The sequence below is a fragment of the Pseudophryne corroboree genome, chromosome 5 (assembly GCF_028390025.1).
Source record: "Pseudophryne corroboree isolate aPseCor3 chromosome 5, aPseCor3.hap2, whole genome shotgun sequence".
NCBI lineage: Eukaryota > Metazoa > Chordata > Amphibia > Anura > Myobatrachidae > Pseudophryne > Pseudophryne corroboree.
In genome coordinates, this window is record NC_086448.1 from 67,110,612 (window position 1) to 67,133,855 (window position 23,244).

At 45.4% G+C, this 23,244-nt stretch overlaps 1 protein-coding gene and 1 long non-coding RNA gene across 9 annotated transcripts in view; one reads left to right on the forward strand and one right to left on the reverse strand.

Annotated features, from left to right (window-relative positions):
* LOC134927192 (transient receptor potential channel pyrexia-like) overlaps window positions 1-23,244 on the forward strand; it is a 513,867-nt gene that overhangs the window by 439,425 nt on the left and 51,198 nt on the right. The window contains exon 21 of one of the 8 annotated variants that reach the window (XM_063921328.1): window positions 9,935-10,188. The exons of the other annotated variants lie outside the window; for them this stretch is intronic. Within the exon in view, the coding sequence (XP_063777398.1) occupies window positions 9,935-9,976 (42 nt within the window). The 3' untranslated portion in view covers window positions 9,977-10,188. Of the gene's footprint in view, window positions 1-9,934; window positions 10,189-23,244 lie in introns of those variants that run through there. 8 annotated transcript variants of the gene reach the window in all.
* LOC134927194 (uncharacterized) overlaps window positions 1-23,244 on the reverse strand; it is a 132,118-nt gene that overhangs the window by 46,578 nt on the left and 62,296 nt on the right. The window lies entirely within an intron of this gene.

Here is a 23,244-nt window from a genome sequence, read left to right on the forward strand (position 1 = left end):
GAACCGGCCTGGAATCCGGTGAGACAACTGGAACTGGAGTCAGTTAAATATCAGACTTGCTTGAACCGGCCTGGAATCCGGTGAGACAACTGGAACTGGAGTCAGTTAAATATCAGACTTGCTTGAACCGGCCTGGAATCCGGTGAGACAACTGGAACTGGAGTCAGTTAAATATCAGACTTGCTTGAACCGGCCTGGAATCCGGTGAGACAACTGGAACTGGAGTCAGTTAAATATCAGACTTGCTTGAACCGGCCTGGAATCCGGTGAGACAACTGGAACTGGAGTCAGTTAAATATCAGACTTGCTTGAACCGGCCTGGAATCCGGTGAGACAACTGGAACTGGAGTCCACATGAATTCACACTGATTAGCTTGCACTTGGACTGAGCTGTTTCAGGAATACTTGCAGCAGCACACTCAAGGACACACTGGAAGATTATTTAACTTCAGGAAACTCAGCACAGGTGTTACTACTATGAGCTGGAATCACAGTGTTAGTATTGCTGCAGTGAGTAGAAATCACAGTGCTGGTAATACTTGCTTTGAGCTGAAATCACAGTGCTGGTAATGCTGCTAAGAACTGAAGTCTCTGTGCTGATGATATACAATGAGCTGGAATCACAGGTAGTTTAAAGAGCTTTCAGGGCACAAGGAGTGAACCCTGAAGTATGAGTCTAGACGCAGCTAGGAAGCGACGTTGTTCTGGACGATTTGCTAGGGCCCTGCCCAGCCCCTTTATCCCCCTTGCTGGACAGTGATTGGGCAGTGGAATCATGTGACTGAACCGACAGCCGTGGTTGGTAGAGTTGCGGTCAGCTGATCATCGGCAACATGGCGGCGCCCAGTACCTGCGGCCAGCGGGGAGGATAGCGGTGAGCTGGAATGGAGTTCAGGGGTACTGGAGCCAGCACAGTGGGAGGCGACATGACACCTGCAGGACCACCGGAGCCGGACTAGGCTGCGCACTGGTAAGATCTGTGACGTTAAGTCCCGATTCCTGACAGTACCCCTCCCTTCAAGGGTGGCCACCGGACACCTTTTAGGCTTCAATGGAAATTTGCTATGGAAGACTCGGACTAAATAAGGAGCATGCACATCTGAAGCATTGATCCAAGCTCTCTCTTCAGGACCATATCCTCTCCAGTCGATTAGGTATTGCAGACGACCATAACGACATCTAGAATCAAGAATTTTCTCAACTTCAAATTCCACACCACGGCTGGTAACAACTTTCGGAGCTTTTGGAGGAGTCTGTTGGAAGCGATTGAGCACTAGAGGCCGGAGGAGAGAGATATGGAAAGAATTCGGAATTTTTAGATATGAAGGCAAAGTCAACTTATAAGCTACTGGATTGATTACTTGTTCCACAGGAAAAGGACCGATAAATCTTGGAGCAAACTTCATGGAAGGAACTTTGAGTCTAAGATTACGAGTAGACAGCCAAACTCGATCTCCTGGCTTTAAACTGGGAACAGCTCGTCTCTTCTGATCAGCAAAAAATTTATATCTGGCGGAGGCTTTCTTTAAAGACTGATGAATTGACTTCCACACTTTAGAGAATTGTTGTAAAGAAACGGAAGCAGCTGGGACATCAACTGCCGGTAATGATTGAAAATCAGGTACTCGTGGATGTTGGCCATAAACTGTGAAGAAAGGTGTTGTGTCAGTGGCAGTATGGTAACGAAAGTTGTGAGCAAACTCTGCCCAGGGTAGTAGATCTACCCAATCGTCTTGAGATGAAGAGACATAAAGCCTGATAAATGTTTCTAATTCTTGATTTACCCTTTCTGTTTGGCCATTTGTCTGTGGATGGTATGCTGAAGAGAATTTCAGTTTTACTTGAAGAGCTGAACAGAGGGCTTTCCAAAACTTCGCCACAAACTGTACTCCTCGGTCAGATATAATTTCAGTTGGAAGTCCATGAAGACGAAAGATTTCTCGAAGAAAGTGCTGGGCCAGCTTGTTTGCTGATGGTAGCCCTGTGAGTGGAATGAAATGAGCCATTTTTGAGAACCTGTCGACCACTACCCAGATGGTATTGTGACCACGGGAAGGCGGTAACTCAGAGATAAAGTCCATAGAAATATGGGACCATGGTCGTGTAGGAATAGATAATGGCTGTAAAGTTCCCGCTGGAGACTGCCGGGAGGTTTTATGTTGAGCACATTTGGGACATGACTGCACAAAATCTTGAATGTCGGACTTCATGTTGGGCCACCAATAGGACCTTTGAAGAGTTTTATAAACTTTAAGAACTCCAGGATGTCCAAAGAACTGAGAAGTATGTGCCCAAGTCAGTAATTTCTTCCGCAATTCTGGTGTTACAAACATTTTGCCAGGAGGAGGAGTAGAATACGTAACTTGAGTAGTAGCAAATGATACTGGACTAATAATAGGACGTTCTTCTTGTGAATTTGCCTCTGTATCTGGAACCATGGAACGTGATAAGGCGTCCGCTTTCACGTTTTGAGACCCAGGACGAAATGTGATAAGGAAACTGAATCTAGAAAAGAATAAAGCCCACCGGGCCTGACGTGGGTTGAGACATTGAGCAGACTTGAGGTACAGCAAGTTTTTATGATCTGTAAGAATTGATACAGGAAATTTAGCTCCTTCTAGAAGATATCTCCATTCCTCCAGAGCCAACTTGATTGCTAACAATTCTTGATCACCAATAGAATAATTCCTTTCTGCAGGGGAAAATTTTCTGGAGAAAAAACCACATGGATGCAACTTTCCAGCATCAGAAGTCTGTGAGAGAACTGCTCCCACACCTACTGTGGACGCATCCACTTCTAAAATGAAAGGCTTCTGAACATCAGGCTGATGGAGAACTGGTGCGGTGATAAAAGCTTGCTTGATAAGGTGAAAAGCAGACAGAGCTTCCTTGGACCAGTGAGCCGGATCAGAACCTTTGCGGGTTAAAGCAGTAATTGGTGCTACCAGTGTTGAAAATCCTTTGATAAACTTTCTGGAATAGTTAGCGAATCCCAAAAACCTTTGTACTGCCTTCACAGTTGTAGGAAGAGTCCAATTGAGTATGGAATCTAACTTGGCAGGATCCATACGGAGTTTAGAGCCAGATATAATGTATCCAAGGAATGGAATAGATGAGACTTCGAATGTACATTTTGATAACTTTCCATACAAACGATTCTGACGAAGACGGCTGAGAACTTCTCTGACTTGTTGACGATGTGTTGCAAGATCTTGAGAAAAAATGAGGATATCGTCTAAATAAACAACGACAAATTTGTACAAAATGTCTCTGAAGATTTCGTTTACAAAATGCTGAAACACTGCAGGAGCATTACTTAACCCAAAAGGCATCACAAGGTATTCATAATGACCATCTCTAGTGTTAAAAGCTGTTTTCCATTCATCTCCTTTGCGTATTCTTATAAGATTGTAGGCACCTCGTAAATCGAGCTTGGTGAAGATAGTGGCTCCTTTAACTCTGTCAAAAAGCTCGGTAATTAAGGGCAAAGGATAACCATTCTTAACTGTAATATCATTAAGACCACGATAATCTATACAAGGTCGAAGACCACCATCTTTCTTTTTAACAAAGAAGAACCCAGCGCCTGCAGGAGATGAGGAAGGCCGAATGAAACCCTTTTGGAGATTTTCTTTAATGTATTCTGACACTGCTGTAGTCTCTGGAACAGATAGTGGATAGGTGCGTCCCTTGGGTGGAGTTTTCCCTGGAATGATATCAATGGGACAGTCCCACTCTCGATGAAGAGGTAACTCATTTGCAGCTTGCTCACTGAATACATCTGAAAAGTCCTGGTATACATCTGGTAATACATCTGAAGCTTTAGTCTGTCGGACGGGAATAACATGCTGTAAACAGGACTTGAAGCAAGAGGGGCTCCAAGCAGAAATCTGAAGAGTGGACCAGTCAATGGATGGATTGTGCAATTGCAGCCATGGAAGACCTAGAACCATCTCGTGGGTAGCCTTGGGAATCACAAAGAACTCAATCTGTTCAGAATGGAGAATCCCAATACGTAAAGACAAAGGTGCTGTCTGAAGGGTGATATTACTTTCTGGTATGCGACTTCCATTAACCGCAGTCAAAGCTATAGGCCTGAGTAATGTTTTAGTAGGCAGACCCAATTCATGTACTACAGAGAGGGTCAGAAAGTTGCCTGCAGCTCCTGAGTCTAGGAGTGCTGAGAGAAATCTTGTACCATGGAAGTATTCCAGAGTTGCAGGCAGAATACAATCTTTCTGTGGAGAAGTTTTCTGAAGGATTCCTAACCTGACTTCCCCTTTACAGGTTAGGCTCTGGTTTTTCCCGGACGGGTGGGACAAGAACCCAGGAAATGACCTGGAGCAGCACAATAAAGGCACAACTTCCATCGCTGTCTTCGAGAGCGCTCCTCAGAGGATAGGCGTGATCGATTAATCTCCATTGGTTCTTCTGAGGATGCAGATGGAGAAGATGCACGAGGAACAGAGTGTATCTTTGTATGGTCACCCCTGAATCTCTCACTAATCCGTTCTCTCATACGTAGATCAATCTTAACGCATAAGGAGATCAAGTCATCTAACTTAGTCGGAAGATCACGCGTTGCCAGTTCATCCTTTAGTTTATCAGAAAGTCCATGCCTAAAAGCAGCCACCAAAGCATCATTATTCCAATTTAGCTCGGATGCTAAAGTCTGAAACTGAATTACAAATTGCCCAACAGGGCGTGATCCCTGCTGTATCTGGAGAATGGTAGCAGAAGCGAAGGAAGACCTGCCGGGCTCATCAAATATTCTTCTGAAGGTGCTCACGAAGTCCTTGTAGTTGGTTAACAAAGAATCAGCACGCTCCCATAATGGTGACACCCAGTTCAGAGCAGAACCTGACAGCAAGGACACGATATAGGCCACTTTAGTTCTATCCGTAGGAAAGTTATGAGGAAGTAATTCGAAGTGTACTTCACAAACATTTAAAAAGCCTCGGCAGAGTTTTGGATTGCCGTCAAACTTGCAATGTGTGGGCAGCTGAAGATGTGACACCCGGGTGTCGGCTGTTGCTAGCTGGGTTGATGTAACTGGTGCAGGACTGGATACTGGAGTAGCTGAACTTAAAGATGATTGCATGTTATTAAGATGTGTAGAGACCTCTTGCAAGAACTGAACCACTTGCCACTGGGTGGTTTCCTGACCTTCTAGTCTGGTTATAAGACTTTGAAGAGCCCCTGGACCAACACTCTGATCATCACTTGAATCCATTTGGTCCAGAACAAACTGTCAGAACTCTGGTATTTTGTGTATCCAAGTTAGAATCAATATGTGGTTCTGTGGTGGGCGCACAGTGCAGGAAACTTGGTGGGCGTAGATAAGACTTGCGGATGAGGTACACAGGAAGATGAGGTTAATATTGATATGCTTTATTGTAGATTACATGAAATATACTGGCAAAAGAATCAGTTCAATATCTGGATTGCTTGAGCCGGACTGGAATCCAGCGAGACAACTGCAACTGGAGTTAGTTAATATCCGACTTGCTTGAACCGGCCTGGAATCCGGTGAGACAACTGGAACTGGAGTCAGTTAAATATCAGACTTGCTTGAACCGGCCTGGAATCCGGTGAGACAACTGGAACTGGAGTCAGTTAAATATCAGACTTGCTTGAACCGGCCTGGAATCCGGTGAGACAACTGGAACTGGAGTCAGTTAAATATCAGACTTGCTTGAACCGGCCTGGAATCCGGTGAGACAACTGGAACTGGAGTCAGTTAAATATCAGACTTGCTTGAACCGGCCTGGAATCCGGTGAGACAACTGGAACTGGAGTCAGTTAAATATCAGACTTGCTTGAACCGGCCTGGAATCCGGTGAGACAACTGGAACTGGAGTCCACATGAATTCACACTGATTAGCTTGCACTTGGACTGAGCTGTTTCAGGAATACTTGCAGCAGCACACTCAAGGACACACTGGAAGATTATTTAACTTCAGGAAACTCAGCACAGGTGTTACTACTATGAGCTGGAATCACAGTGTTATGGGCCCTACTCACTGGCCGAGGTGCCCGACGGCCGATACGGCCGACGAGCGACCCGGCGGCGGGGGGGGGCAGTGACGGGGGGAGTGAAGCTTCTTCACTCCCCCCGTCACCCGGCTCCATAGACGTGCAGGCAAATATGGACGAGATCGTCCATATTGGCCTGCATGCACAGCCGACAGGAGACCAGCGATGAACGAGCGCGGGGACGCGCATCGTTCATCGCTTAAGTCTCCACACTGAAAGATATGAACGAGATCTCGTTCATTTATGAACGAGATCGTTCATATCTTTCAAAATATCGGCCAGTGTGTAGGGCCCATAAGTATTGCTGCAGTGAGTAGAAATCACAGTGCTGGTAATACTTGCTTTGAGCTGAAATCACAGTGCTGGTAATGCTGCTAAGAACTGAAGTCTCTGTGCTGATGATATACAATGAGCTGGAATCACAGGTAGTTTAAAGAGCTTTCAGGGCACAAGGAGTGAACCCTGAAGTATGAGTCTAGACGCAGCTAGGAAGCGACGTTGTTCTGGACGATTTGCTAGGGCCCTGCCCAGCCCCTTTATCCCCCTTGCTGGACAGTGATTGGGCAGTGGAATCATGTGACTGAACCGACAGCCGTGGTTGGTAGAGTTGCGGTCAGCTGATCATCGGCAACATGGCGGCGCCCAGTACCTGCGGCCAGCGGGGAGGATAGCGGTGAGCTGGAATGGAGTTCAGGGGTACTGGAGCCAGCACAGTGGGAGGCGACATGACACCTGCAGGACCACCGGAGCCGGACTAGGCTGCGCACTGGTAAGATCTGTGACGTTAAGTCCCGATTCCTGACACCTGGATCAGAGCATCGTAGATCACCCGAAGTTCCAGAATGTTGATCGGAAGTAGAGTTTCGTGGGCTGACCACCTGCCCTGGAACTGAGCCCCCCTGGGTGACAACTCCCCATCCCCTCAGACTTACATCCGTCATGAGGAGGATCCAATCCTGAGTCCCGAAACTTCAACCTTCCAGTAGGTTTGAGGACTGCAGCCACCACAGGAGGGTAATCCTGGCCTGAAGATTTGATCCGGACCACTTGCTCAGGAGATCCAATTGAAACATTCTGGCATGGAACCTTCCATACTGTATCCCCAACAATCTTATGCAAAGATGGATGGATATTCGCATAGGCTGGAGGACCATTCGGACCATCTCCTGAAGTGTTCCCGCTTTGTCCTCTGGGAGGAACACTTTCTGGGCCACGGTATCCAGCAACATTCCCAGGAACAGGAGCCGCTGAGTTGGCTCCAGGTGGGACTTCTGTAAATTGAGGATCCACCCATGGTGTGACAGAAGTTGGATAGTGCGGTCTATATGGACCAATAAAAGCTCCCGGAATCTTGCTTTTATCAAGAGATCGTCCAGATATTATTTATTACAAGTTATTTATATAGCGCACACTTATTCTGCAGCGCTTTACAGAGAATATTTGGCCATTCACATCAGTCCCTGTCCCAGTGGAGCTTACAATCTATATTCCCTATAACATATACATGCACACACATTCACACAAGGGTTAACTTTTTTGGGGGATCCAATTAACCTACCAGTATATTTTTGGATTGTGGGAGGAAACCGGAGTACCCGGAGGAAACCCACGCAAGTACGGGAAGATTAATATATAAACTCCACACAGTTAGAGCCATGGTGGGAATCGAACCAATGACCTCAGTGCTGTGAGGCAGTAATGCTAACCATTACACCATCCGTACATATTGACCCCCTGGACCCGAAGTTGGAACATCATCTCTGCCATCACCTTCGTGAACACCCTCGGAGCTGTGGACAGGCCGAAGGGTAGCGCCTGGAACTGTTTGTTAGTGATCGTTCAGCAGGGTAAACCTCAGGTATGCCTGATGAGGTGGCCAAAACAGGATATGGAGATAGGCGTCCTTTATATCCAGTGAGACCATGAACTCCCGTTCTTCCAGGCCCGCAATCACTGCTCGCAAGGATTCCATCTTGAACTTGAAAACCTTTATGTAAGGGTTCAAGGACTTTAGTTTCAAAATGGGCCTTACCGAACCCTCCAGTTTCGGTACCACGAACAGGTTGGAGTAGTAACCCTTTCCCTGTTGTTCCAGTGGCACTGGAACAATGACATGGAACTGGACCAATTTTAGGATGGCCTGTTGCAGCGTAATACACGTATCCTGTAAAGCTGGTAAGCTTGATTTGAAAAATCGTTGGGGAGGAGCACCGCCAAACTCCAGCTTGTAGCCCTGAGAAATGAGATCCTTTACCCAGGTATCCTGGCAGGAGCTTTCCCAGATGCGGCTGAAGTGACGCAGCCAAGCTCCCACCTCAAGATCCTCTCTGGGTGGGTTGGCACCGTCATGCTGAGGCCTTAGTGGAAGCTGAACTGATGCTCTCCTGAGAACCTGCGACTGCTGGTTTTCTTGTCTTACCTCTGGTGCCTCTAGCCGCATTGGAGACACCTCTGGCCCTAGATCTAAATCTGTTAGACCGAAGGGACTGGATAGACGGCCCCGGGTAGAAATGTCTAGTCGGCGGGGCCCCAGAAGGGAGAAACGTGGATTTCCCGGCAGTTACTTTAGAAATCCACGTATCCAATTCCACCCCGAAGAGCCAATCCCCTGAAGAAGAAAAGGGAGAGACTCCACGCTGCGCTTAGATTCTGCGTCCACTATCCACTGACGCAACCACAAAGCTCTGCGCGCCGACACTGCCGTAGCAGTGGTCCTAGCATTAATATTGCCTATGTCCTTTAGAGAGTCACACAGGACGCGTCATTTTTTTTTTATTTCAATCCTTTGTATAAATTGAAATTTTGAATTGATTAGATTAATTGCAAACATTTGTATCCAGTTTTCTGATTAATTATAATTAAAAGCAAAATGTTACATTGTCATTTCTGCTGCATTTAGATTCTGCAGCTAAGTATAATAGCCTCCTTGTTCCGAAGGTGCGGGAAATTTGTGCAAGGCTTTAAAAATATGGGCAGACTCGCACAAAATTCCCGCACCTCCGGAACTCGGAGGCTATTACAATTAGGACGCTGGTTGCAACAATGTGCAGAAAAAAAGATAATGTCTGCCTACCAAGTACTGGAATGGGAAGCTGGGAGGGTGAGCATAGAACTGAACTGATATATATCAACTAAAGCCCCAGGGACATATTTATCAATTATCAATTATAGACCTGATAATAATAATTTCTTATTGCCGCTGTTTGCAATAATAAGAAATGATAGATTGCCGGATGTATTAAAGGGGGTAGTATAAATGACCGGCGGCCGGGATCCTGACTGCCGGCATACCGACTGCTGGGCGAGCACTAATGAGCCCCTTGCGGGCTCACTGCGCTCGCCATGATGCGGGCACGCAAGAGGGAGAATATGTGTTGGCATGCCGGCGGTCGGGATCCCAGCGCCGGTATGCTGCTCGCCGGAATCCCGGCCGGCGACAAACTGAAGACCACCCGTATTAAAGTATACCTGTTACCGGGCTGTATGTTAGAAGTGACCACCAATGAGATCACTTCACTTCTCTTTCGGGGCTCTGAGCACGCGCGTTCTGCTGACCACCCATGCGTGAATGTAGAGAGCCAGTGTTGTATCCTACGGATCCCTCTCCATATGCTTTTTGCGGAATGTAGCACGAAGGCTACAATGGCTGACGCCATCTCCAAGTGGCTTTAGTTACTGAGGCCAAGGTAAATTCTGCAAATGTTCTGTCCCCATCGTTTTCTGCGGAAGGCTGCTTTTGCGAACGAAAATAGGGAATTGCAGCAGATATGACCGATATCTGCTGCAGTCCCCCATAGACACATTCAGGGGATACTTAATCGTTGCAGGTAACCCTAAAAAATGAATAGCCCTCTCAATCTTACAAGCAGTCAACTTTAATATTTAATATTGCCTGCAGCTTCCGTATTCTATGCACACATACAGCCTGCACCAGCATTGAATGGGCTGCTCCCTGTAACGGCTCAGTCCCCGGTGTAACCTGAGTGATCCAGTCCCGGCTGTGATCCCAGCAACCAGGAAGCAGGAAGTCACAGACGGGACCCGGAGGAGGAAGGAGGAAAGCGGCGGCCGCTGACTGACCACGGGGACCGAGACGAGACGGCCTGGACAGCAAAGGACACCGGAGGACTCTGGAACGGAAGCTGAGCCGGCACAGGCGGTAAGTGTAAGATCTAAGCCCGTACCCCCGGTTCCTCAATTGGTGCACACAGGGAGGTCTGACAGGCGGGACGCCGCAAACTGTCACACACCCACCACAACTGACGCAAACCTATTTTCAGAGCCACATAGGTGGTACCATACCTATGGTAAAGGTGCACCCTTGGGCATACCTGACATTCATCCCGCAAGGGACCTCTGAACATTAGGACTCATTAAGGACGTAACACTGACACAAGGACATTGTGCCAGATTTACGGAGACGCACATATTTTTACCTACTACTCTTATTATTAATTCTAGAAGTTTTGAGCAGAAGTGTACCATTCAGGAGGGTACACCGAAAAGGGTGGTCTGCATGACACACCTGACAGTGGGAACACACCACCATAATAAATATCATTTAAATTACCACAGATGGTCATTTTTGAATACCATTAAACATTTAAATTGTCACTTTACTTCCTTCCCAATTTCTTTCATCCCTTTTTCTCCATCCCTTTCCATCTTCACCCTTTCTTTTACATTCCTTCTCTCCCCTAGGTGCGCTGACCTTACCATTGCTTAACTTTAATATTTGCCTATTGTCGTACCAAATGAAACTTACTAATAACAACTTGCAAATCATTGGGTTGTCATTTGTGGGTGATGAATGTTCAAAACTGAGATTTATTATTATACAATACAAGTGCCACACAGGCTGAATAAAATGAGCCCAATGTTTCATTTAGTACCGGGAGACAGAGAGTTTGGGAAGATAAAATCGTTTGACAGAGACCGAAATGATCAGGGAAACATGTTGAAATCTTTGCTGATTGTAAACGCCAAAGAGATTACTCAAATTGCACTTCAAAGAGACTTTAATTAACTTCTGATTGTGGGCCAAACCACGGGTGACACACTTTAACTCGCGTATATTTCTTTCTTTGTTTTTTTAACCCCATGCAATGTGCTCTTACATTGCCTAAACCAGCAACCATTGGCTCTGCAGCGTTTGTAGAACTACAAGCCCCAGCATGTAGCTCTGTAATAGCTGGATGTGGTCTAAGCATTTCCAATTGAGCTGACATGAAAATCTGCTGCCAGGTACTTGAGGGCAACCACCAAGCACCGATTCCAATATGATCCATAATTACTGCTTAATGAATCGGTTAAGGGGGGTACACACGGAGAGATCCGTGCTTAAAATCTAAGCAATCTGACTAGATTGCTTAGATTTTAAGCACGGATCTGTTGTGTGTTTGCCCCCCAGCGATAGCGCTGCGTGGCCCGGGGGGGGCGCTCACTTCACACAGCGCTGAAGTGAGCGGCCTCCCGTCGTCGTCCCCCCTCGTTCAGCACTTCGCGCTGTGCTGAGTGGGGGGAGAGATGTGTGCTGAGCGGTCTGTGTTATGATTGCTCAGCACACATCTCTCCCGTCAGTACTGGCCTATAGTCAAGCTCAGATTAATAGTGGACAATCTTTTTTTTAAGCATGTGATAAACTCAATTCATGATACTGGGCGGCCTACAGCAGAGGTATTCAAAGGGTCCCATGGAGAAACAGGAGCTGAGTAATTTGGTTCCTGCTCCTCTGATCACCAGCACACTGCATTCATATTGAGCACTGCGCTGTATGGCAAAACGCGTGAAGGATGGGAGAGCCAATTAGATCTTCCATAGTAAATCTTTTAGCTCCAGTATTACCTGGATCCCTTGTTTTTAATGTCTTTGTCATATCCCACAATGTGTTGATCCACTGACAGACCAACCAACGCGTTTTGTAGCTGATATTATCTGGCAGGTCACAATATGGTACAGAAAATGATGTCAGATGGAATTTAGCAACAACAAGTGACCCATTGCCCACTTGTGTCTGATTGACTGCATACAGAAGAGTGAAACCACGATAAGTGACTGATATAGCAAGGAGATACTTCACTGTCCTAGTTCAAGTCTTCTGAGAAACACTGAAGAAAACTGATCACCCTAGAAAGAATGCATGGCTGAATCTATTATTATAAGTGTCTGTAACATTGTACAGGGAAAGGTACAGTGGTATAAACAACAATGCAGTATATAAAGGTTCAAACCAAAATGGGGGAGGAGGGGGTGGGGGGGGGATTGTCAAGCAGTGCAATAATTGTATAGTAGCTAATTGGGTGACAGCTGGGAACAGTAGTGCTTAATGACCTAGGGCACAGGTTCTCAAACTCAGTCCTCAGGACCCCACACGGTTCATGTTTTGCAGGTCACCTGTAGATTTTTAAAATGTGAAAGTTGGTGATACACAATGTAGCTGCTGGGTGACATGGAAAACGTGAACCGTGTGGGGTCCTGAGGACCGAGTTTGAGAACCACTGACCTAGGGCATACAGAAAGTATCAAAGTCACTGGATGTGAATAAGAGCTCACAGGAGACAGAGATAGTACAGGTGAAGAAACAAGAGGGTGGAGAGCGATAGTTTACACTCTGCACAGGTTCTCAAACTCAGTCCCCAGGACCCCTCACAGCTCATGTTTTCCAGGTCAGCTGTGGATTTTTAAAATGTGACAGTTGGTGATACACAGTGCACCTGCCAGGAGACCCGGAAAACGTGACCTGTGTGGGGTCCTGAGGACCAAGTTTGAGAACCATTGGTCTAGGGCACAGGTTCTCAAACTCAGTCCTCAAGACCCCACACGGTTCATGTTTTGCAGGTCACCTGTAGATTTTTTAAATGTGACAGTTGATGATACACAGTGCACCTGCTGGGTGACATGGAAAACGTGAACTGTGTGGGGTCCTGAGGACCGAGTTTGAGAACCACTGGTCTAGGGAATGAGGTAAAACTTGAAGGTGAAGTCGGGATAGATGGACATGGAGGACAGGGGGCATGAGATAAGAGTGTGAGAGGGCTGATGTCCTTTCTGGTACATGTGTGTTTCCAGGGCATATTTCAGTCCATGCTGGCTGGTAGACAGTCTGATATGACAGGGGAGTGAGTTCCTGAGGAGGGGAGGAAAGTAATTTGCTGTGAAAGTGAGGATGAGGAGCTGGAATTCTATTCCCTATACCTGTTATAATATAAAGGCATGATGCAATTTCCCAGTCAGGGCAGTGATTTCAGTCATGTCCAAGATCATACTAAACAGTATGCAATAGTTTAGTCCTGGGGTTCTCAACTCTAGTCCTCAAATACAGCACACATGCTTTGTGGCCCTCTGTAATCCCACACAGGTGAGTTCATCTATTTTGCTAGGTCAGTAGTTATCTCACCTGCTTCCACAGAGAGAAATCCTCAAAAGATGTCCTGTTCGGAAAACGTTAAGGGTTATGTATTACAGGAATACATTTAAGGGGTTTATTTCATTTAACCACTTGCCTGTCACTGTGATGCCAGTGTCAAAGTCAGAAAAATATCTCTATGCACACTACCATATTTGCACCTCACACAGGTCCGTGCTGCGCATGCGTACGCTCTCCCGTACGTGCGCATACTCACAGTCGCGGGCACCCGCAGGCGCACGGTATGCGTATTTACGGTAGAGTTTATGTGATCGTAGCGTGCGACTCAATCATTACATATTTTCACTATATAATGTATTTTTTAGATCATGGTCCCTTTGATAGATTCTGAAAGTTTGGTTAATATAGAATGTTCACACACAGAGGTTTTATGTGATGAATGGGAGAGAATGACGGTACATGACGGGGAGAAATTCCCAAGAGTAGGTAGCTTCAGCACAGAAGTGTTAACGAATTTAAGGAGAAGGATATGTCTCATTAAATCAGCAAAGAGACGAATCAAGCATTATGATTATTTGCAGTTGTGGCAGCAGGAAGGTGAGATACAGAGAGGATTGGCTCAGGCGGCGGGATCTGGCTCAATCAGAAAACTGATAGCCACGGCCCCACCGCCACCATACATATCAGGAGAGAAATTGGTTGCGGAGAATGACGCACTAAGGTGTAACACACAAACACTTAGCAACTGTGTAAAGGTTAAAGATAATGTTAACCAATTAACCAATGCAAGTATTAACCCGTGCAAGTTGTACCCTGTTTTGAACTTTCCTCAGGAGTGTGATCAAGAAGACGAATCGGCAACAATTTCAGCGCTCTCTCTAGCAGCCACCATAGCAGAGACCACAGTAGGCACAGCTCCACCCACGAGATTAGTAACAAGGGCCCCTAGCGGAGGGATAGGTGAGGTCGTATCTACAGGTAAGTACGGCACCATACACTATGCTGAAGCCATTTCACCACAGGCTGTAGAACCCACACAGAGTGATGTTGTTAGAGTTAATCCTGTTAGGGTAATAGCTGTTCCAAATGGGAAAACTGACACATCAGGAGTCACCCCTGTGAGGAACATTGCCATGTATAGCCCATTTTCCAGAATGGAATTAAGGACCATAGTGTCTGAATTCCCTGACCCTAGAAAAGACTTAGTTGCCAGCCAAAAATACATCAGAGACCTAGGTAACACTGTAGAGCCCAACAACAAAGACTGGCAGATATTGCTGAGAGCATGTTTACCCTCCAATGTTGACGCAACTCAATTTTTAGCTGACTGTGGATTAGATCAGGATGTACCTCTTACAGATGTGTACAACAAAGACAATGTAAAAAGAATAAGCTTACAGTTAAAGGAGTATTTCCCAGCCGTAGTTAAATGGAACAAAATATTCTCCATTAAACAGAAGGAGTCAGAAACAGCTGCAGAGTATTTTCACAGAGCATTATCAGAAATGGCAAAATACACAGGCATAGAGGACATTAAAACAAACATAAACCATCGAGAAGTAGCAGTATCGGTACTGATGGATGGTTTAAAAGAATCATTGAAAACTAGGGTACAGACCACGCAACCATGTTGGCGAGGTCTGTCTGTGGCTACTTTGAGAGAGGCTGCTATTGATCACGATAGGAACATCACCAGACACAGGGAACAACAAAGTGATAAGTTAATGGCAGTAAGTATACAGGCCCTGACCACAAAACAGCCTGTGTTAACATCACCAAACCCTGTGGGTAAGTCAAATGTGGTAACATGTTATTTTTGTCACAAACAGGGACACTTTGCACGAGACTGTAGATCGAGAAATGTACAAAAATCTTATCAACCCCCTAGACAACGACACGACACACGACATTGGGAGCAGGGTCCGCAGAAACGGAGTTATGAGCCACATGCAGGGGAAACAAAAAGATACCCCCCAAACAGAGATTGGCAAACCTCTGGTAGTTCCCAGCTAACTCCCTCACAAGTAGTTGCTGCCAGCGGGATTCAGGGAGGTCACCATACCCAATAGGGGTGTGGCCATACCTGTAATCTGCAGCCAGTAAAATTGATTGCAAGCCTTGGAAGTGAACCAGAAATTGCAATCAATGTAGCTGGTAAATCATTAAACTTTCTTGTAGACACAGGGGCGGCCAAATCAGTGATAAATTCGACAGTGGGCATGAGAACCACTGGTAAGACAATTCCAGCCATAGGGGTAACGGGAGTAGTCCAGCACTACCCTGTTAGCAAACCAGCCGAGATTACAGTAGGGCCTTTACATACCAAGCATTCCTTTTTGCTGGCTGCATCGACACCGACCAATCTCCTGGGAAGAGACTTACTGTGTAAAATGGGGTGCGTCATTTATTGTACTCCTGAAGGTGTATTCTTGGACATACCTGAGAATCACGCTCAGGAAGTACGAGACATGTTAGACTCCCCGTCAAAATTAATGTCACATACCATTATGACACATAGGACTCCCTCCCAAGTAGAAGAAATGACATCTCAGATACCAGAGTCACTTTGGACAAAAGATGGACAGGACACTGGATTAATGGCAAACGTAGCTCCGGTAGTTGTACAAGTAAAAGATGGTAGGATAGCTCCAAAAATCCCACAGTACCCTCTGAAGCCAGAGGTGATGTTAGGAGTTTATCCCGTAATAGAGCGCTTGCTACAACAGGGCATTCTGGTAAGAACGTCCAGCACTGCTAATAGTACCATCTTCCCTGTGAAAAAGAGTGGGGGGAGGGGTTACAGGCTAGTGCAGGATCTAAGGGGGATTAACAAAATAGTTGAGAGTCAGTTCCCCGTAGTGCCAAATCCAGCTGTCATCCTAATGCAAATCCCTCCCACTGCGAAATTTTTCACTGTTATTGACCTCTGCTCCGCTTTCTTTTCGGTACCTCTGCACCCTGACAGTCAATATTTGTTTGCATTCACATACAGAGGAGTCCAATACACATGGACTCGATTACCACAAGGATTCATAGATAGTCCAAGTATATTTTCTCAGGCTTTGCATGATTGTTTACAGTCTTTCCAACCAGTGAGTGGATCAGTATTAATACAGTACGTGGACGATCTACTACTGTGTTCTGATTCATTGGAGGCATCCCTGAAGGATACGAAACAGCTCCTGTTTCATCTTTCAGACACAGGACACAAGGTTTCCAAAGACAAGTTGCAATTATGCCAAACTAAGGTAAAATATTTGGGACACTGTTTAACACAAGGACTGAGACACCTGACCGCTGATAGAATTCAAGCAATTAGAGACATGACTCTGCCACAAACCCAGCAACAGATCAGAACATTTTTAGGAATGTGTGGGTATTGCCGTAATTGGATCCCAGGGTTTTCCATTTTAGCGTTACCTTTGCAGGAGATGGTCTCCTCAAACAAACCTGATCGGATTTCGCATACAGACGAGTCTGAGACAGCATTTGAGAGACTTAAACAGTGCCTAACGCAGGCACCAGCATTAGGTATGCCTGACTATGGGAAACCCTTTGAACTATACGGAACAGAAAGTGCTGGTTGCGCGGCAGGCGTACTAACCCAAAAGCACGGTGATGCCAGCAGGCCGGTAGCATATTACAGCGCTCAGCTAGATACGGTAGCGCGATCCCTCCCCACATGCTTGCGAAGCGTTGCTGCGATAGCATTGCTAGTAACGAAAAGCGAAGACGTCGTGCTAGGTCACAACCTCACAATTCATACACCACATGCAGTGTCAGCCCTGTTAAATTCTGCCCAAACCAGGCACGTCTCATCAGCGCGGTTTACAAGATGGGAATTGGCACTAATGGCCCCCGTAAACATCACCATAAGGAGATGCAGTGCATTAAATCCTGCAACATGTCTCCCAGGTGTGCCTGGACAGGCACAAAGGGTGGAAGATGAGAGTGGTGGGGAAGGAGGATTTAATACAAAGGAAGACACTCATGATTGTATGGAATATTTGACCCAAAATTTTACCGCAAGGCCTGACATCAGTGACAACCCACTGGAAGATGCAGAACTTACGTTCTACACGGACGGTAGTTGTCATAGACAGTCAGACTCGGGAGACTTGTGTACTGGATACGCAGTCGTAGATGACCAAGGCACCATAGAAGCGGAACCGCTAGGCCCACCTCACTCAGCCCAGGTTGCTGAACTGGTCGCCCTAACCAGAGCATGTGAATTGGCTAAGGGCAAATCAGCCAATATCTACACCGATTCTAGATACGCATTCGGGATAGTCCATGATTTCGGAGCCCTATGGCGCCTCAGAAATTTCATGACGGCAGCTGGTACACCGGTAGCGCATGCAGCTCACATAAAAAGGCTTCTAACAGCGATACAGGAACCCGACAGAGTGGCTGTTATCAAATGTAAAGCACACACATATAGCCAAGACCCAATATCACTTGGTAACAGCCGAGCAGACGAAGCTGCTAAATTAGCAGCTGCTACCCCCAGACAGACAGACACCACACAACTGATGGTATTTAATACCATCAACACACAGAAGTTGTGTGAGATGCAAAATTTGTGTTCCACACAGGAAAAGGCAGTCTGGAAGGCAAAGGGATATGGCCAGGAGTCCTCAGGACTCTGGACGGATGGACATGGTAAACCAGTGGCCCCCAGAGCATATCTTCCATGTTTGGCTGAAGCAGCTCACGGGCTGACTCATCTAGGCAAGGAAGGGATGTGCAAGTTGGTAAGAGCATATTGGTGCGCCCCAGGATTCTCCTCTCATGCGAGTAAAAGAGCCATGTCATGCCTTACCTGTTTGAGAAAGAATATTGGAAAGGCAATACCTACAGAACCATCCCATATCCCACCTGCCGGCGGCCCTTTCCAGGTAATACAGATTGACTTCATTCAATTACCCCCTTGTCGAAATTTGAAATATGTACTTGTTTGTATAGATGTTTTCTCAAATTGGGTCGAAGCATTTCCGGCGGCCACAAATACCGCTATGTTTACTGCTAAGAAAATTGTGCAGGAATTTGTATGTAGATATGGTATCCCTAGAATTATCGAAAGTGATAGGGGTACCCATTTTACAGGTGATGTCTTTCAAGGAATGTGTAAATTGATGGGAATTGATAGCAAGCTGCACACTCCATACCGTCCACAGGCGAGTGCGAAAGTGGAAAGAGTGAACAGCACTATTAAAAATAAACTGAGTAAAGTGATGGCAGAGACAGGATTGACATGGCCAGAAGCTTTACCCATTGTACTGTACAGCATCAGAACCACTCCCAGGTCCCCTCTTAATCTGTCTCCCTTTGAAATCTTGTTTGGTCGACAACCGCATATTATGATTAACCCTCAGGATGATTTGAAGTGTAACAATGAAGTGACTGTAAAATACTTGATTAACATGAGTAAACAGTTGAGGAATCAAAATGATAATCTGAAGTTAGTGATTCCTGATTTACCAGATAGTAATTGTCATGACATTGAACCTGGGGATTATGTAATGATACGGAATTTTCTACGCTCAGGTTGCCTTATTGACAGATGGGAAGGACCATACCAGGTCTTATTGACTAGCACTACAGCATTGAAGGTTGCTGAGAGAGAGACTTGGGTTCATTCGTCCCACTGTAAGAAGGTCGTTGATCCAGAGAAGTTCTGTGATAAGGAACAGACGGTAGAGGTTGTATCACTAGAGTGTCTGTTCCAGGAGGACTAAGGCGGCACCTGAGCATCGAGAACCACAAGATCAAAAGCAGTTGTCGATCCCCTGTTCCCTTTTATTGTTTTTCTCCAACTTCCCATCCCCTCTCCCTCAAATTATTTTTTTTCCCCTTCTCATTCTTCTCCGTTTCCTCCTACAAGATGGACTTGCCCCAAGAGACTGTGATCCGGATTTTCCTGTTGACCATGATGTTGACCAGAGCAGTCTGTTCCGGCGAGAGTACCATGGAGTTCGAGAGAGGTTCTGGAATGGGTTCTGATGACAGAAATGGAGGCGTAGTTTTCCAAGAACAACTTAACCAACAAGTAAAGGCGAGTATCAGAAAACGATCCGATAGCATTGACCATAGAAGGAATTGTGAAGGATTGTTAGCTGAAGAAAACTGTATCTGTCGGCTTTGTAACAATGTCATTGAGGATGGGTGCATAAAGAAATGCCAATCCAGTTTTAATATCCATATGGACCGGCATCCCTTGAGTGACTATCACTCTTTAGTGGGTAGTGTGTTAAATAAAACAGATTGTTGGGTATGCTCTCAAGTACCTCAAGGTCATAGCAAATCAGGGCTAGTACCATTTCCTTTAACGTTAGGGGAGGTACTTGAGTTAAGTGGTGGGAGACCGGTGGACAGGAGGTTTAATATCTCCAGCCCTCCTAGTTTGAAGCTCCACCAATACCATGTGGATAGGTCCCTATTATGTTTTAACATCTCCAATCCCCGAAAGCCGGGAAATTGGGAAGTGTCATGGAGTAATCAAACCATGACCTTTTCACACAGAGCAGATAGAATGCCTACAGATACAGAGCTTATACGCCACATAGCCAGTAGAGGAAAATCTTTCCGGTATAGGTATACCTTAGGAAATAGGATTACGAGAGTTGGAGAGGTATCACCAGGATACTGTGCACATATCGTACAACCTGATACGTGTACTAAGCAGATGGAAGAATTGGGGTTAGGAGATTTCACATGGAAGGTGTGTAATATGGTTATGTCCTACTCCGTCCCATATGTTCTCCCCGATGATGCATATTTCATATGCGGGAGAAAGGCGTATAAGTGGCTTGCCCCAAACTCTGAAGGATTGTGTTATATTGGAAAAGTACTGCCTGAAGTAATGACTGTATCACATGACAAAATGAAAGACATACACCGTGTTGCCCAAACTCCTTATACTCATACTCATTACGAGCACATCGTTAAACGGCACCTGATAGAAAGAACAGAGCACCCGGCCTCTGACATGATCAGTGAATCCACCGGGATTCAATTCTTAATCGCGTTAGATATCACTCACACCGCTAGAGGAGTGTTGAATTATAAATACATTTCTGCGCTCGCCAATTTGTTAGATAATATCACTGAAATGTATGATGACACGTTTAGGTATACTGGAAGAGAACTTCAGGCTTATAAAACAGAACTGGTACAGCATAGAATGGTTCTTAATTACCTCACAGCAGTGACAGGCGGATATTGTGTCACACTGGCAACACAATACGGCGTGAAATGTTGCACATATATTACGAATAGCACCGAGGATCCGGTCGAGGTCATAGACCAAAAGATGGACGATATTCTCCAATTGAAGTGGGAATTTCGCAGAAGACACAATCTCACCCTTGCTGCTGTGAGTAATGAGCTGACTGGTTGGGTGTCATGGTTGAACCCGCGAAATTGGTTCTCCGGTTTAGGAGAATGGGCCCAAGGAGTTATAATGGATGTTGGGAAGTTTCTCCTATGTATCTTAGGTGTTATCATAACGATTGGTTTGATATTTAGATGCGGTCAGGCTTTAATGAAGTGCAAACATCGTACCAGGGTAATGAGTTTAAGGAGTGAGGAAACTGTAATTCCAATGGACTTGATTTATGACCCAAATGTAGAAACAATGATGTGATGAAAATGCGATTTCTACGGTCCGTTTCTTTCACCTGTTTTTCCGTTTCCTCCAAGGTAAAAAGACCCACTTGGACGAGGAATTTGATGAGCCGATATACAGACAACAGAGAGATTAAAGAAGAAGTTTTGACAACCTGATACACAGATTTTTGATGAACTATGCCATGGATCCCCAGTTTCCCTAGAAATTTTAAAATTACGCTAGCCCAACACTTTTGTAAATCTATGGACATTGACAGCTTTGCTCGCACCTTATGAGCAAAAGCACAAAGAAGACTGCATTCAACAGACACCAAACAAGACCTCAATCGACGAATGTACATTTACCTGACATAGAATACCACCGCATTTACCGTAATTATGTCTTTTCTTCATTTCTACAACCCTCAGGTAATGACACACATAGTCGATAGGGAATACAGGCACAGATATCAGCAATCACATATCTCCCCCATTCATGTATCATCAACTAAAATGTGCTCCCCCATTTTGTTACAACCAAAGCCGAAAAGAGCTCGGTAAAGTTTGACAGCCCATCCACAGACCCGTACCACGGGATAAGAAGGAATTCAAATGTATACTTCGCAATACCTCGAAGCTTGATTTAAAACACGTACGGCACGATGATACATGACCCCCAAGCACGGATTCATACACACATGCTTCTGCTATCTCCCTAGGTCATACCCTTTTCCTACCTTCTCCTCTCCTCCCTTACCCAACCATGTAAATGTATTAACCCCTAACATATATTTTTCTCTTTTTGAAATGTTTTCAGGAAGTGGCAGTTATTGTTGACTGCCAAAGGGTGGACTGTCAAAGTCAGAAAAATATCTCTATGAACACTACCATATTTGCACCTCACACAGGTCCGTGCTGCGCATGCGTACGCTCTCCCGTACGTGCGCATACTCACAGTCGCGGGCACCCGCAGGCGCACGGTATGCGTATTTACGGTAGAGTTTATGTGATCGTAGCGTGCGACTCAATCATTACATATTTTCACTATATAATGTATTTTTTAGATCATGGTCCCTTTGATAGATTCTGAAAGTTTGGTTAATATAGAATGTTCATGAACAGAGAAATCCCTCTTTGTTTGATACGAAGGGTCAGACAGGAGTAATACAGTGGTGTTTAGTATCCATCGGAAGAATATTTAATTAGAAATATTCCGGTGTTGGTTTGAAGCAGATCAATCGCTCGTGCGAATAGTTATGGACATAAGAAGTTTATGAACATTTACTTTATTTGCACTTCATTACCCATGCGGCGGGAAACCCAGTTTCCCTCCCACCTGAGCTGTTGGAAATAGTCACAGCCCACCTGTATGAATCAACCTATGACCTTTTGTTATAATGCGAGGAGGAATTCCTGTGTCCAATGAACAATGAGATTGTAGGGACCATTGAATTGCATTGTGTGTGGGGCATAAATAGAAAGGCCGATCACATCCAGCTCTCACTCTTCAACGGTTATCATTGCTGAAAATCGGGAGCTGGATGTCCAGAGGCGCATGCGATCGTTTCCTTTGTGCGTAAGTTTTTCTCCGTAATCATACTGTTTCTCTCTTGTTATTATGGGCCATATCTTTCTCTCTCTTCTCTTTCTCTCATTTTCTCTTAAACTTAATTGTATTGTATTTACTGTATAGTTACCTGGTTAGTTAGTCTATGTTATATTGTAGTGTATGATTTGTATTTGTATTAATTCTTTTGCAAGTATATCATTCAAAATATATATATTAGGCGTTGGACCCTAAGCCTAGGTATCTGTGTATTTCTTATAGAGTTAAGTATTCTCAGAGCGTCGGTGACGCTCAAACTGCTTTTAAGCTAGTAAGGTTATACTGTGTTGAATTTACACCATATCACTACACAAAGGGTTTACTGCATAATACACTGTTTTTATGGTTTAGATATAAAGGTTTTACATTGTGAGCATATGCGCCGCTGGTGATCTCCTCGTGGTCTCGAGCGGTCGCATCGCTATAGCGAATCATTACGGTAGTCGGCAGCCAATAGCGTGCCTGCCAGTGATCTCTTGGCCGTGAGCGAACGTAACGCTTGAGCGTCTCGAACACGGCTAAGCGATCGTTACGCAACGTGCGTACCCTTGCGGTACTTCATACGTAGTTAGCGTACAGTGTTCTTAGACCTCATAAAGGGTATTATATAAGATAAATAATCTGCTTT